Genomic DNA, 16,477 nt, shown 5'->3' with positions numbered 1-16,477 from the left:
ATAAGATAGTATTTTTTGTAATATAATTTAAAAAAATCTAAAAGATCTTTTCCATGATATAATTTTTTTTTTAATGCACCTCTTGATGTACAACACAAGGATTTGTAAATAAGAATGTCGGAGGATTTCGATATCGAAGCCAAAAAGTTTTCCTTTGACAAAGTAAGGAAACTTTGCTACCTTTGCACCTGTTAACAAACATTGGTTTTCACGAGACTCGCCGGCGCATGTGCAATGCTGACTTCATACATCGTCCTCGTGGAACTGCTTTCGTTTTACTACCGTGAGCGGAAGCTAGATTAAAGTGATTTATTACGTTTTGAATATGAATATTTTTCTTACAAAAAAAAAAACGCATCGATCTGCTACAGGAGGCCTTTGTTCATCCTCCGGAGCCTTGTGTTTTTCTTAATGGATGAGCTTTTTATTAAACTTCTCATGGACAGATGGAGTACAACACCCACCAAGTTGCATCAAAATGCTTGAAAAGTCAAAGACTATTTTTTTAATTAACTCCAACTAAATTCAAAGAAGAAAGCAATATACACCTTCGGGGATGACTTCGGGGTGAGTAATTTTTGGCTTAATTTACATTTGTGGCTGAATTTGCCCTTTAAAATAGGTGAATCTAACAAAATTGGACAAACGCATGTCTGGATCACATTTCACCCCCAAAACAAATGGAAATTTGCATTAATGTGCATACATCTGTTTCAAAGTACTTACTCATTTAGCCTACTGCCCAAGATGCTGGAATACACTCCAGGATACCTGCAGCCCAAAATGAGAAAAGTGGTTTTAATAACGGATGGATGTAATGAATGACTCAGTGACACAATACAAGCAAAAAATAAATGAATAAAATGTCAAACAATTTGCACTTACAGCAGGTAAAATAAGTATTGAACACGTCACCATTTTTCTCAGTAAATACATTTCTGAAGGTGCTGTTGACTTGAAATTTCTGGCATCCTGGCTAAATTCGCCCACTGGCCTCTGTCCATCATGTCCTCCTTTTAATCCCCATACACTCATTGACTTCATCACTCTGTCTCCTCTCCATCATTAAGATGGTGCCTGGTGGGCGTTCTGGTGCAATATTGCTGCCCTCTAATCATCCAGGTCGATGCTGCACACTGGTGGTGGATGAGGAGATACCCCCTGACAATGTAAAGCACTTTGAATGCCTAGAAAACCACTATATAAATGTAAAGAATTATTATTATTATTATTACTATTATTATTATTATTATTATTATTATTATTATTATTATTATTACAGCCAAAGTAATCCATCCCTACAAAGAAAACAAAACAAATAAATTCATAAATTAAGCTATTGTGTAATAAAATGGAATAACACAGGGAAAAAGTATTGATCATGAGGTGTCTTGAATCTGTCATTACCAACTAAGGCTTTTGTATGATGTTTTAACCCTCTGAAGTCAATTAACGCCTATACGAATCATGAGGCATTTTCTCGTGATAACCCCGAAAAGAACTGAAATTACACTTTCAGTTTTGATCGTACAGATAAGAGCAATACATCAATCGAATCTCTAAAGGGTTTACTTTTTTTGTATACAGACATAATAACAACAGAACTTTGTGCACTTTTAAAATAAAGATAACAAACAAGGTGTGCTGTCTGCAGCCTTTGTCTGCCGTGATCTTCATTTACAAACATGTAATTAAAATGAACTGTAACTCATTGAATACTCAACGAAGAGACATGAGAGAGATTTATAAAAAGCCTGACATGTCTACTTTTAAACTAAACAAGTGCTGCCGAAAACAGATATTCTGTGATAAAGTAATCAATATGAAAACAATGCAATGTCAGTTTTTCACGTCTCCCTTCATTATCTACTAATGCGACCACACCCCTGCGCTGAACGCGCTATTCAGATTCTAATGTTTCACTGAAGCGCGTGGCTTGAATATGCCACACAACAGAAGACAACACAGCAAGACTGTTCTTCATGATTTATTTATTTTTATTTACTTTTTGCTTCGCGATGAGAGGAATAAGACATGATTCACCCCAAAAAGATGTGATGTGGTTGAGGATTTGAGATGTGGACTTCCTCAGAAAAAAAGAATGAAACACTTTATTCAGCGTGATCATAAACATTAGTAAGTCTCTTTTTATTTATTTATATACTTGTACTAGTTTTCACATAACATGTAAACATTTTACATGTTAGACTTTTTCCAAAGACTTTTTCCAAACTATTATTCCTGACTTAATGTATAATAAAGTGAAATATTATGAAGTTTAAATAACACTATACAAAACTATACCATTCAAAAGCTTGACGTAAATAATATAAATGTAACAAATAAATGTAACTGTAAAAAATGTAAAAAACAATGCCGTTCTTTCAATGTATCCCCCCTAAAAATACAGAAAATGCCGCTCTTTCAACATTAATAGTAGTAATAATAATAATAATAATAATAATAATAATAATAATAATAAATGTTTTTTGTAGAAAATAAGATTGTTAAAAGGATTTCTGAAGGATTGTGTGACTGGAGTAATGATGCGAAAAATTCAGTTTGAAAGTCAGCTTTGATTGTTCCTAATAAACTGTTTAATTGGACTCGTCAGTGGATATTAAATTTTGTTCTGGGATAATTAAATATATTCAAAATAAACTACAAACATAAAATTATATAGATTTATTTTGTCCTCACATTTTTTCTTGTAACTCCTCCCTCTCAGTGACGAACCTGACTGAAAGGCTCATTATGCAGGCCTTTGTCTTCTCAGGTGTATATCGCAATGATATTCATGATAGTTGACGCCTACTCGCATATGACTTTTACCAACAAAAAGTGTCTGTTAAAATTTAAATCAATATATTGTTTTCGGTAAGTGAGTAAACGAGATGATTTTCACATAATTTAGAAAGAAAAATTCTAGGCTACAAGCTCCAGTTTTCAAAAGTCCCGGGATCCAACGTTCTGTATGTGTTTTATGGCCTTACTCAAGTGATTTAACATTTTGAGTTTTTCACTAACCATGCATAACATTTTTTTTCTTCTCAAAAACACAATCATGTACATACATGCTGCTTGCATATTATTATAGACCAGTATGTGCTGATTACAGTGAAATTAGACTTTAGCCATTTATATGTGTATAATAAACTGAAAAAAGCACAAATGTAAGGGCATGACAAAACTTCTCCAGGCCCCCAAAATACCCTTAGACTTCAGAGTTAAATACATTTCAGTAGTTCAATACTTTTTCCTTGTCATTACATTTTATTACACATTATTATTTTTTTATTTTTATTTTTTATTTGTTTTGTTTTCTTTGTATGCATGAATTAGTTGTTACCGACATCTGGTGAAAGTTTCATATCAACTGCACCTTTAGAAATACATTTGACCTACTGTATATCTGTTGGATTTCTTTTATTTTATTGTGCATGATTCAAATAAAAAAAGTAGAGTGTTGAAAAAAAGTAAAAAAGTTGAATTAAGAAAATAAAAAAGGTAGCCATTGCAGTTTTATTAAGGCAATGTTTTTATTTGATTTTTTATCTTCTCTTCTGTCTAGATGAGGAGTTAAGGGTAGCACCTACAGAGCATGAATGTGTGTGTGAGGGTCGATCATGTGCAGCAGGGGACCGCTGTAAGGGTCAGCAGTGTTTCTCCTCTTTGACACTGAGTGATGGGACACCAGTGTCACAGAAGGGCTGTTTTAAGGTGTATGAACAGGGAAGGATGACCTGTAAAACACCTCCGTCACCTGACCAGATAGTGGAGTGCTGTCAGGCTCATCTGTGCAACATGAACCTCACTGTGAGACTTCCTGTACGAGGTAACAGACATTAAGCTCTCACACCTTCACCTCCATGTGTATACACCTTCATGTGTATATGTATACACATGTATTTTTGATTATTATTATTTTTTTTTTACATATACTTCTAGGTTCCATCCATGTCTTATATTGTATGTTGGTATTTTAGTATCAGTAGCGTTCTGTGGCTTGACATTACAATTATTTGTTTATTGTTCATTTAGTAATAGTTTTTATGTAACTTTTATGTTTAGCTCCGTTGCTAATCAAGCCCACTTAAAAAATCTAAGCAGAGACTTCCGAACTGCTTGAACGGTACATACAAGTGTGTTTAAATAGAGGTGGAGCTTCTTTTTTTAACTCTACAGGACAATGGCCCAGCCCCCCCCCCCTCCCCCATCCCTGATCTAAACATTTTACATATATTAAATATCCATGATTTGACACAATTTTAAAACTCCCTGTTATTTCTGGGGTTTCCATGACAAGAAGTCATTGTAATGAAAGAAAGAATTACAGTGAAAGTTAAAATGTGCGTAATGTCATCAGCTGAATTTTGTATTTTATTTTATTTTTATTTTTGAGATTTTCTTCAAGGTAAAATGGTTTCTTTTTAAATCTCTGTGTGTCTCTCAGTGGTGGAGGGCCCCAACTATAGTGTGACAACGCTGACCATTGTGATTGTGGCTCCAGTCTTCGTTCTGATATTCCTGTCTGGTGTAGCTATCCTGATCTTCCGTTGTATTCACCATCACCAGATGGAGCATCTGACTGCTCATGATGCAGAGTATGGCCCCATCGATGGTCTGATTGCATCTAATGTGGGAGAGAGCACACTCGCGGTGAGAAAAACCTACACTTACCAAAGTCTGTAATCAGTCTGTGATTTAAGCAAAGTAAAGCTGTGATCAAGTAAAGCTTTGCTTTTTTGCTCTTGCTGATAAAAAAAAGTGAGACCAAAAAAAAAAAAATGGATCCGGGGGGTTAATAAAAGTTAATAAAGTAGAACTTCACTTCAGAAAGCCTTTAATAACCTCCCAGAGAGCACCCTTTAATGATGGATTTATACAGTTTATTTTTTTATAAAATTGTATTGGTTCATAAGAAGAAAGTCATATACACCTAGGGTGGCTTGAGGGTAAGAAAATCATGGGTTAATTTTATTTTTTTGTTGAACTATCCATTTATCCATTGCCACAAAACCAGCACTAAGGGTCAATTGTGTTTTATACATCATCTGAAAGCTGAATAAATAATTTTACATTTATGTAGGTTTGTTAGGACAATATTTTGACTGAGATAACCATTATGAGAAAATCATCGTCTATAAAGATGTCCATACCAAGTTCTTAGAAATGTATATTACTAATAAAAAAAATATGTTTTGACATTTTTACAGAAGGAAATTAATAAAATATCTTAATGGAACATAATCTTTACTAAATATCCTAATGATTTTTGTCATAAAAGAAAAATCTAAATTTGTATACATACAATGTATTTTGACTATTGCTAAAAATATACCCATGCTACTTATGACTGGTTTTGTGATCCAGGGTCACATATGTGGTTACACTTCCAAAAAAAATAAGGACATGTGCCATAATAATACAATGCTATTTTTTATTAATTTACATACAGGTAAATGCTTTTTTTAGCTTATTAATTAATAAAACATCTGATAAATCCGTGCAAAACTTTACAGAAATGTAACATCTGGAAACTAATTTGTTTTGTGTGTTTTAAATGGTTTCTAATATCAACAAGACTTTGTTTATGCTGACATATGATAAAATCATATCTTTCTGTTTAAAAAAAATTTAGACAGAAAAGTTTCAGGGTTTTGGTGAGTTTGTAAGTATTGTGATGTGTATTTGCTGAGCTGCCTCTTTGGTTGCTGTTGTTGGATCATTTTCAAGCTATTTTCAAGGATCTTTGTGGAGTGCTTGGCAACCAAAGCAAATATTTAGCGTTCTAATGTTTGCCTGAGAATAATTAAAAGTCTGTGCCAGTGCTGGGAATGAGATGTTATTAAAATACTTAAAAAAATCTGTTCTCCGAAGCCTAGGAGGTTACTGCTTTGATCCACTAAAATTGTTGATTAATGTGTTCAGACCGTGATTCTAAGGATCTTAAGGGTGGCTAGCTCTGAAGCTACCATTTTTTTTTTAGGATCGTGCAGTAATTATTCCCAGTGTTTTGCAATTCTGCTCTCTAACAGTATCTCTCCATGATGCAAACATATGGTTATAATGGCTCTTGTGGTCTGGGCCTCTGGTGCACATTTTGGAATGTGGCTGTTCATGGAGTGCTCTCTAGTGTATAAGTGTGTGTATTGCAGGGTCCAAATGTAGCTGTACTAGAGTTAATGTATAGCTGTATATATTTTTTATTTTTTGCCTTTCTCTCTCAGGATCTGTTGGATCATTCCTGTACATCTGGTAGTGGCTCTGGACTACCTTTCCTGGTTCAGAGAACAGTAGCCAGACAGATCACTCTCAGCGAGTGTGTTGGTATGTGCTCACACCATCTTTCCATCATTCTTTGTTATGTTTGTGTGCATAGAGCGTTTCTTAGATTTTGTTGTACAGGTTAGCAGCTCATTTTAAACGCCAAATTACTCTGTTACTTACATATATTTTACAACCTCACTTTTGAGAGTATGTCCTCAAATGTTTGTGTGTTTTCCTTCAGGTAAAGGTCGATATGGAGAGGTTTGGAGAGGTCAGTGGCAGGGAGAAAGTGTGGCTGTTAAAATATTCTCATCCCGAGATGAGAAATCCTGGTTCAGAGAGACCGAAATCTACAACACTGTCCTGCTTCGACACGATAACATTCTGGGTAAATAATTTTATAATGAAAGATTTTATTCCCATAGAAATTTCCATATTTTCCAGAATATAAGTCCCAGTTCTCTTCATAATTTGGCTGGTCCTGCGACTAATAGTCAGGTGTGACTTATTTATCAAAATGTATTTGACATGAACCAAGAGAAATTAATCAAGAGAAAACATTACTGTCTACAGCCACGAGAGGGCGCTCTATGCTGCTCAGTGCTCCTGTAGCCTACACTGAGCAGCATAGACTACCCGCGGCTGTAGACAGTAATGTTTTCTATTGGTTCTTGGTTCTAAATAAATGCGACTTATATAGAAGTCACACTGGACTATGTTTTTTTCCTTATCATGATATATTTTTGGACTTATACTTAGGTGCGACTTATAGTCTGAAAAAAAAATTTTTTTTTTGAAAAAATATATATATATATATATATATATATATATATATGAAGTTTATTTGCAAAAACAGATATTTTCAAAAATAATGTTTTTAATTTTGTTGTTTTTATTTTAATGTGTTAGTTTGATTGTTATTAATTGGAATGCACAATAAAAAGTACAAAAATGAACATGATCTGTTTTGCAGATTAACTCTTCATATGCTTTCTTTAGGACCCTCAGTTTTTTAACATAAAACGACAATAAAACATGTTAATTGCTCAACCATAACTTTACCTTAAATCATGTTTACTTTGTATTTTTCAGGCTTTATTGCATCTGATATGACATCGCGTAACTCCAGCACTCAATTATGGCTAATCACACATTTTCATGAGATGGGCTCTCTCTATGATTACCTGCAACTCAGCATGCTGGATGCTTCTGCTTGTTTGCGAATGGCACTCTCGATTGCCAGTGGCCTGGCCCATCTGCACGTGGAGATATTTGGCACACAGGGCAAACCAGCCATTGCTCACAGAGACCTAAAGAGCAAAAATATTTTAGTGAACAAAAACGGCCAGTGCTGCATTGCAGACCTTGGTAAGAGTAACTTCTGGGTGAAGCAGTTATTGCATGCATGCTGTTGTTTCATATGCCATTCATATTAGAATATTTAAAATATTACTGTGAAGTGTATTTTGGACAACATAAAAAAAAAAAAAAACACCATGTGATAAGGTTATGTGTTTTGATGGCAGAGTTGTTTCACTTTTTAATTTAATTTCAGTTGTGCATTAAACTGTCAATAATCACAGTAGGTATAATCAAAATAATAACACATTATGGTTAAAGTATGCACATGTTTATCTCAGGTTTTCAACAAAAATAAATTTTTTGTTAGAAGTACTTTCTTACTACACCGATTTAGTTCAAGCATAAGTGATGAGCAATTGTCATGTGGTGAGCAAATCTGAAACCATTTTCTAAATATTCAGTTACCCCTGAAACCCCTTACTCAAACCAAAGCCGTTCAACCTAAAGGACCATTTATATTTATGCTTATATAAACTTTATATTTTCTTTGAAAAAAAGATTATTTTTATGTGTATATTTATATTGATTCAATGAATCATAAATCATACAGGTTAGATTAATGGACGTTTATGACCATTGAAATATCCAAATATTTTGTTTCCTTCCATCAATCTGTCACTTGTTGTTCAGTTTCTAATAATTAAAATCATTTGTTTGTTCCCTCAGTATTTACCTGTTGAACATGTTGCCCTTTATATACAAATAAATAGAAAGCAGAAGCAGGATATTTGCTCGTGGAGGATGGACACTTTAATTTATTTCTTTATTAAATTCACTTTACTCACTCACTTAGTTCCTGAGTCCATTTCTGTAACACCAGGCTGTTTATTAGAAGAGATCACTGTTGTTTCCCCCAAAACCTTAACGAAAAACCCATTAGGTAGCTTTCAGCTAACACAAACTCTTCTGTACACAGGAAGTGGAACACAAGATGTGTTTTTTGTAGAGCACTTCAGACTACATAAAGCACATTAACAAAATGAGCATGTTGTTTTTAGAACATCGATTTGAAAACATGTTGCCCTCATGGGACTAGACATTTTCACTTTGCAATTTTTTTTTCTTGAGACTCAAAGACATGTTTTTCAGTTACTAGACCTTTCTGGGTTGTTCAAGTTTACTTATTATCTCATAAAAATATTATATTTAATATTTTATATTAAATATAATATAAAATATGGGAAGTCGTGGCCTAATGGTTAGAGGGTTGGACTCCCAATCGAAGGGTTGTGGGTTCTAGTCTCGGGCCGGACGGAATTGTGGGTGGGGGGAGTGCATGTACAGTTCTCTCTCCACCTTCAATACCACGACTTAGGTGCCCTTGAGCAAGGCATCGAACCCCCAACTGCTCCCCGGGCGCCGCAGCATAAAATGGCTGCCCACTGCTCCGGGTGTGTGCTCACAGTGTGTGTGTGTGTTCACTGCTCTGTGTGTGTGCATTTCGGATGGGTTAAATGCAGAGCACAAATTCTGAGTATGGGTCACCATACTTGGCTGAATGTCACTTCACTTTTTTTTTTTTTTTTTTTTTAAACTGAATTTTTGTATATCCCCACAAGAGGGTGCAATGCAACATTTAAAAAGCAAATGTACTTTTCCCATCATAATTTCAGCATATGCATCTCCGATACATCTCAGCATTTTAGATGACGTTCTTAACCGTGTACAAATGTAGTTAAGCAATAAAGTGCTTTCTAAAATGAGAGCCCCTTTCCATAATCATAAATAAAATTTGTAAATTATTTCAGTAGGAAGGAATCAGGCAAAGGGAAGATGTGAAAAACCCTTCCATGGGATCTTTTAAATTTAGAATGTACGCAAAAAGTGCTGTACCAATACACAGGTTTTTAATCCAGGGACCGAATTCCTTAAAAGGGTATGCCTTGCCCTGAAATGATTATTAATTCTGCATTACGTGGCTTAATCTGTATTGTGCAAAGATACTGATAGATCCTTTACTATATGATAATTATACATATGGTCACACATTTATCTTCTTCAGGTCTCGCCGTGATGCATTTTCAGGACACAAATGAGCTGGACGTAGGGAATAATCCTAAAGTTGGGACCAAGCGATACATGGCCCCTGAGGTTCTGGATGACTCTATTCAGACAGATTGCTTTGAGTCTTACAAACGAGTCGATATCTGGGCCTTTGGACTTGTACTGTGGGAAATTGCTAGAAGAACAGTTAGTAATGGTAAGAAAAAATCTTACACCTGATTCACTATAACACCTGTCACTTGTTCCTTTTTTTTTAAATGTATCTCTGCTGTTGCACTTTGAGATGGTTTCAATATGGAGAGTCAAATGATGCAAGGAGGAAAAGATGGTGCTCTGTGTCACTTAGCAAAAATTATCCGGTTATATTATTATAAGGCCTAAACACTCAAAATGTCTATGAACAATAGTGTGTGAGATGAATGTTTGTGTCCCCAAAACCAAGGCACACAATGAATACATGCTAAGTGCCAAACACAAGTAAATGTTCTATTTTGCCAGATCACTATGGTGGATGATTATGTTACTGTTGATTAGTTAAATATGTGCTCTGTAAGTAAAGTAGTGTAGTGAAAAGTCCATATTGAAACGGAGTAATAATAATATTATTTTTATTTTTGATTAACAATGATGGTTTAAAAAGCCCTTTTAACTACACCATTTATGTAGTAACCTAAATTAATGTATGACATTAAAATCAAATTGTTGGATCCAAATAGGGCAAAGAAATAAAAAGTTGGCAACCCTGATGCATTTTAATTTTAGTTTTTCTTTTTCTAATTATGACTTAAGATGTTTCAGTGGCTAAGAAGAGTCATGTGAAATTGAGGAGTTTGATTCATGGCTTCAAGCATATAATCAGTGATTGTTATGTAACCCACTGAGGACTGACCTTTGGGCGTAAACTGGAAAGATATTCTGTAATGATGGTAAAAGCATATGCTTCCTTTTGTAAATTTGGATGGTATGCTGCTTGCAGCTAGGCAGTATTGTATTTTAGTATGATGTTATATATTTGGAGGCTTTTGAATCTATATGGGAGATATTATACATTTTGTTGTCCTGCTCTACACAATATATTCTATTATTATTATTATTATTATTATTATTGGATATTAGAGTCACTTGTGTCTTGTTCTGTTCTTGCAATTATTATTTTAGATATTATTTTCATGCGTGGGTTTTTATGGAAATAACTTCTCAGTATAGGCATTGTTTATATGGATGGACATTTAATTGTTCTGTTACAGGGACCTGATTTTAAGAAAGCACTGAAAACTCAAACTAAGATGTATGAGAAGACGACATGCAGCTGTGCCCTTTGCAGAACATATTACTTGGTGTTTTTCTACCCTGGCCCATTTCAGTGAGGCAAACAGGGTATATGGTGCATTGGCATATTAATTTTCCTCATAAGATTATTATATTAAGTGTCAGTTTTGATCCATTAATGCAATAAGTTTAAAGGAATATATGGAGGTGGTTAGCACTAAATGTGTTTAATTATTTTTTTATTTCTACCCTGCCACCACTACAATGTTTGCCCATTAAATTACCATTTTTTTTTTTTTTTTACATCCATAACCAAAGATTGTTGGATGTATCCCACATATTGTTATCAGAACTTCATGTTTTCTATGGCAGGAGTGTATAGAGCAGGGTATATTGAAGTAAGGAGTTGTTTATGAGAATAACCGTTTAAAATTATTTAACCAGATAACCCAAACTAGAACCTATAATCAAATGCAGTTTTGTAAATATTTGTTGCCGAGACTTGTTGCTTGTCTTCTTGACAAGCTATAGAAAAATATAATATTTTTTCCAGAGTACCAGCAGCATTGGGTAGAGGGTGTTAGACTTACAAGAAGTTTACTACATATTGCTAATGGACAAAACGAGGTGTAGATTCCATTCCGCTCTAAAAACTCTTGGGCTCAGGGATTTGAAAATTAGCAAATAGCAATTAAGAATGGATCAGAATTTGGCAAAATTTTGGAAAATTTTGGAAAATTTCTCATGTTTTATCATGCATAATTACTATTACATACAATTATATACATAATTATACTATGCATAATTTTGGGATACTGCAAATGGCACAGGTAATAAGGTTACTTAGGAACATCACATTACTATTAGTGCAAAGGGAAATTATGCATGGGGAAGTTGTGGCCTAATGGTTAGAGGGTTGGACTCCCAATCGAAGGATTGTGAGTTCTAGTCTCAGGCCGGCAGGAATTGTGGGTGGGGGTAGTGCATGAACAGCTCTCTCTACACCTTCAATACCACGACTTAGGTGCCCTTGAGCAAGGCATCGAACCCCCAACTGCTCCCCGGGCGCCGCAGCATAAATGGCTGCCCACTGCTCCGGGTGTGTGCTCACAGTGTGTGTGTGTGTGTGTTCACTGCTCTGTGTGTGTGCATTTCGGATGGGTTAAATGCAGAGCACAAATTCTGAGTATGGGTCACCATACTTGGCTGAATGTCACTTCACTTCACTTTTTTAACATACAGTCAATGTCCTGTTTTGTAAAATGTTTGACTAAAAAACATTATAAAAAAGTGTAGTTAGTTTAGTTAGTCCCACATATGGCTTACATGCAGGTCTAAAGTTCGTGAGATGTTACAATTACAATGACTTGGGTCAAAACTGCGCACATTTTAGTTTGACTTTGTCTGTGTATGATTGTAGGTGCACATCATTCGACATCTGCCCCCTTCACACTGAAAGGGTCATTACAGTAATGTCTTCAGAGGCTTGTCTGATGCCCTCTGTGTGTCTCGTCTAAAATGGGTCCCTATTGCTCCCTTTGGTGTAATAGCTTGTACTCTATATATAATCTGCACTGCTGGCGTTCTTGATGAAGCTGAATTTTGTACAGACACATTACAGTTGGCACAATTGGTGCTCAGTGATTATCGGTGTAATTTGATAACCAGTTTAATAACTTCTGAAATTAATGGCTGGTCATTTTTTTTTTGGTTGAGTTCCAAATGTGTTTTGTCTACACTCACTGTGCAGGTATTGTTGAAGATTACAAGCCCCCATTCCATGACGTAGTGCCGAGTGACCCAAGCTTTGAGGACATGAAGAAAGTGATCTGCATAGACCAACAGAGACCAAATATCCCAAACAGATGGTTCTCAGACCCGGTCAGTACCAGCTCATATACCTTTACAAATTAAGTTAATCAGTCATTATCTTTGAAAAACATTATACCAGGTCCCAACCAGATCCAGTGGCAAGCAATGTATCTTCCACATTGAAAGTAAAATTTTAATCAGTTTGAACATATTGAATAGAAATGTCATAGTTATTGTTAGTTTGGAAAAAAACTCTTAACGAGGACAACAATGTTGTATCGCTTTTTGCATTATTGTCAGACATCTAGACAGTGTTAAAGGGTGGTGGGTATTAAAGGTATAAATCTTCACAAAAACAAAACAAAACAAATGAACGAAAAAAACCCAAAACAGTTCAATCACAGAACAATTCTCAATGGATCGTGTCCTCCAAAACATCACAATAATCCACAAGTAGTCCACAATACTCCAGTACACTGAATAATATCTTATGAAGTGAAAAGCTGCACAAAACTACGTAGAACTATTTTGACACATTATGTCACCAGTTTACAATCCTTTTAAAGGGTCTCACCATCTTGTACAGCTGCCTTTCAGCACCCACACACACAGTGGATATGGCTATTTGAAGTAGCTGCCTGTTAGTCAGTGAGGTTGGATAATTTTTTTTTTTTTTTTGTGTGTGTGTTTTTTGAGTGGACTTCACAGCAAACAGATATTTTTCCCCCTACCCCTAGGTGGTATGATAATATGAGTAATATGTCCCTGTAAATGTACACAAAATAGTGAATTTTGCTGGAAATTAAATGTGAACATGGGTATTATTTTATAAACATGCAGTGTTATTATCGGATAATTTAATTAAATACTTTGCATGTGAAAGGTATTTAATTTGATTTCAATTTTTTTTACTCTCTTTTTATTTAAGGACACAAACCAAAAGAGAAGATTAAAAATTGCTAAACATTTCTAAATTTAAATATAACAAATACATTTATTAAGTAAAACTAATATTATTAACAAAACATTTCTGTTATTCTTATAATGTTACTTTTAGTTTCTACTCTAAATTCTTATTTAGATCTTGAAATGCTGAAGCTCACACCACAGTTGAATTTTTTTATTTAACCTTCATTTAACCAGGCAAGTTCTTATTTTCAATTACAGTCTGGCAATATCTATTATATGAACCCATGTAACCTTGTGTAAAGAAGAAAATGATTGCTCTCTAACACCCACAAGGATATATCCACTGCAGTTATAAATATTATTTAGCAAAATCTTCATTGTTTTTTACCTCCCTTTACTTGATATCAGTCTCTTGTTTTGTTTTTATGTTTCAGACTTTAACATCAATCGTTAAACTTATGAAGGAATGCTGGTACCAGAACCCATCAGCCAGACTTACAGCATTACGCATCAAAAAGACTCTGACAAAAAATTCTTTGGACAAAATCAAAGCGGACATATGAACTACTGCCTTATGGGAGACCTTAAAAGCCTTTTTACTGCGCCCAGTTGATGTCTCATCTGGCAAACCAACCAGGAAAAAAAAGATAATCTGGGCTTAGTACTCTTGTAGAGGCACATCATATTTATTTTGAACTTAAAGTGGGGCATATTTGGCATCCAAAAGACTGAAAGACTGCAGACTGCTTTTCATATGGGAGTTATTTCTTTTAGCAGATAGGATTTTTGAAAAATCACGTTCTGTCACATTACAACAGCTGGGCATTTGAAGAAACTGCTTTAGAGTTAGTTCACTCAAAAGTTGACAAACTTACACATCAGACAGTTCTAGTTCATAATACAGCAACACTACTGCAGCCCTACAAATGATTTGACTGCAACCCTACAAAGAAAAGAGAAATAGCTTTTCATTTTGGCTCTCTATCACTGTCATTTATAGTGTAAGTAGACCATAAACACAATACTCAATCAGTCTGTCATGAACAAATGATGAGTGTTAAGGTTGCACCTCAGTCTTTATCTTGATCCACCCTCTGTTGTCCAATGTGTTAAATCTGAAAAGTTTTTTATCACTGCACATTTAGCATTATGTATTTGTTTTTTTGTTTGTTTCATATTGTCTGTAAATAAAGATGCTTAAGGAGTAAAACAACTTAAATAAACCTACAAGATCCCGAATTCAAGAAACAGATATCTGCAAATCGTTTTTGTTTATCAAATAATTCACACAGTTATTCGGCAGACATATACTTGGACCAGCCTAGTCTCCTCTAGATCTTTTTTTATAGATAATTTAATTGAATTGTATGGAAAATGTATATATTTTTTAAACATTGAATAAAAAAAATAGGCAGAATAGTTTAAGAGAGTTACAGATTAAGGCTAAATTAAGTTGTTACTACTAGTTTGGTGCCAGATGTGTGTGTGTTTGTAGTTATTGATCATGCATATGAATATACTTTGTGCGTATAAAGGCTCCAAATGTTACTTGTTGTGTATCACTTTTTCTTTTAATTGGTGGAAATGCAATCAGTTTTTAGTCCAGTTAAACATTACATTTTGGGTTACAATTTATTGAGATTATTTAATTGCTGGATATATGGAAGGCATATCTCGTCTTGCAGTGAAGTGAAAATATATAATTTGATAGCAATCTTTCCTTAGAAAGCCACGTTTCTATCGTTTGTAAAACTGCATTTTTCCATCTCAAAAATATATATAAATTACGACCTATGCTCTCAATGTCAAATGCAGAAACATTCATTCATGCGTTCATGACCTCAAAGTTAGATTATTGTAATGCTTTATTTGGGTGGTTGTTCTGCATGCTTAATAAACAAACTCCTGATAGTCCAAAATGCAGTAGCTAGAGTTCTTACTAGAACCAGATTAGCCCGGTTCGGTCAACACTGCACTGGCTCCCTATCAAACCTTTTATGGATTTTAAAATCTTGCATATTACTTCTAAAGCCCTGAATGGTTTAGCACCTCAGTATTTGAACAAGCTCTAATTGCACAATAGTCCTCCACATCCACTGTTCTCAAAAAAAAAAAAAAAAAAAAAAAAAAAAAATTCTATTTAGTACCCAAACTCTGGAATAATCTACCTAACATTGTTCAGGAGGTAGGCACAGTTTAAATCTAGATAAAAAAAAAAGAAAAAAGATCCACCTCTTTAACCTGGTTTACACATAACACATTCATAATATTCAAATCTGTTAAAGTATTTTTAGGCTGCACTGATTAGGAAAACTGGAACCTGCAACCCTTCCGATAACACACAATGTACTTGCTACATGGTTAGAAGAATGACAACTATGCTAAACTTGGCTTGACTTGGCTTGAAGTATTAATGTATTTTTAAGTTTAAAAGTGTCAATACATGAAGCAGTTTTTACAACATTTCCGGTCTTCATTTAAATGTATTAAATTATCAAAACAAGAAAACAAGTACTAAACGTAGAGTCTTTAGCATGCTCAAAAACGTTTCAGGTTACGAATGTAACCATGGTTCCCTGAGTAGGGAACGAGACACTGCGTCCTCTAGGTGTCGCTATGGGGAACACCTCACCATTTAGGATTTTAGAAAGAATGCAGAGCACTAGTGTGTGAACTAAACACAGTTTAGATTTCAGAAAGTGGGCAAAGACTTCACGTGCACACTTAACATAACTTCAAACAGCTCTACATATGCAGGGCAGGGGGATTGAGAGGGCTCAGCCTCAAACATCTGCTCTTCTTGGGTAAAAAGCCAGCAGAGCACTAACCTCAGTATCTGAAAGTGTTAAAG

General features: G+C 34.7%; 1 protein-coding gene across 4 annotated transcripts in view; it reads left to right on the top strand.

Annotated features, from left to right (window-relative positions):
- Positions 1 to 14,876, top strand: part of LOC127964628 (activin receptor type-1) — a 40,462-nt gene extending 25,586 nt beyond the window's left edge. For all 4 annotated transcript variants that reach the window (XM_052564893.1, XM_052564891.1, XM_052564892.1 and 1 more), the window contains 8 exons: positions 3,572 to 3,835; positions 4,454 to 4,659; positions 6,231 to 6,330; positions 6,512 to 6,658; positions 7,363 to 7,638; positions 9,635 to 9,832; positions 12,656 to 12,786; positions 14,061 to 14,876. In XM_052564893.1, coding sequence (XP_052420853.1) covers positions 3,572 to 3,835; positions 4,454 to 4,659; positions 6,231 to 6,330; positions 6,512 to 6,658; positions 7,363 to 7,638; positions 9,635 to 9,832; positions 12,656 to 12,786; positions 14,061 to 14,189 — 1,451 coding nt within the window. In that variant the 3' untranslated portion in view covers positions 14,190 to 14,876. The remainder of the gene's footprint in view (positions 1 to 3,571; positions 3,836 to 4,453; positions 4,660 to 6,230; positions 6,331 to 6,511; positions 6,659 to 7,362; positions 7,639 to 9,634; positions 9,833 to 12,655; positions 12,787 to 14,060) is intronic.
- Positions 14,877 to 16,477: the final 1,601 nt, after the last annotated feature.

This window comes from Carassius gibelio, chromosome B9 (assembly GCF_023724105.1).
Source record: "Carassius gibelio isolate Cgi1373 ecotype wild population from Czech Republic chromosome B9, carGib1.2-hapl.c, whole genome shotgun sequence".
Classification (NCBI taxonomy): Eukaryota; Metazoa; Chordata; class Actinopteri; order Cypriniformes; family Cyprinidae; genus Carassius; species Carassius gibelio.
The sequence above is the reverse complement of the archived record's forward strand: the minus strand, read 5'-3'. Positions and strand labels throughout refer to the sequence as shown.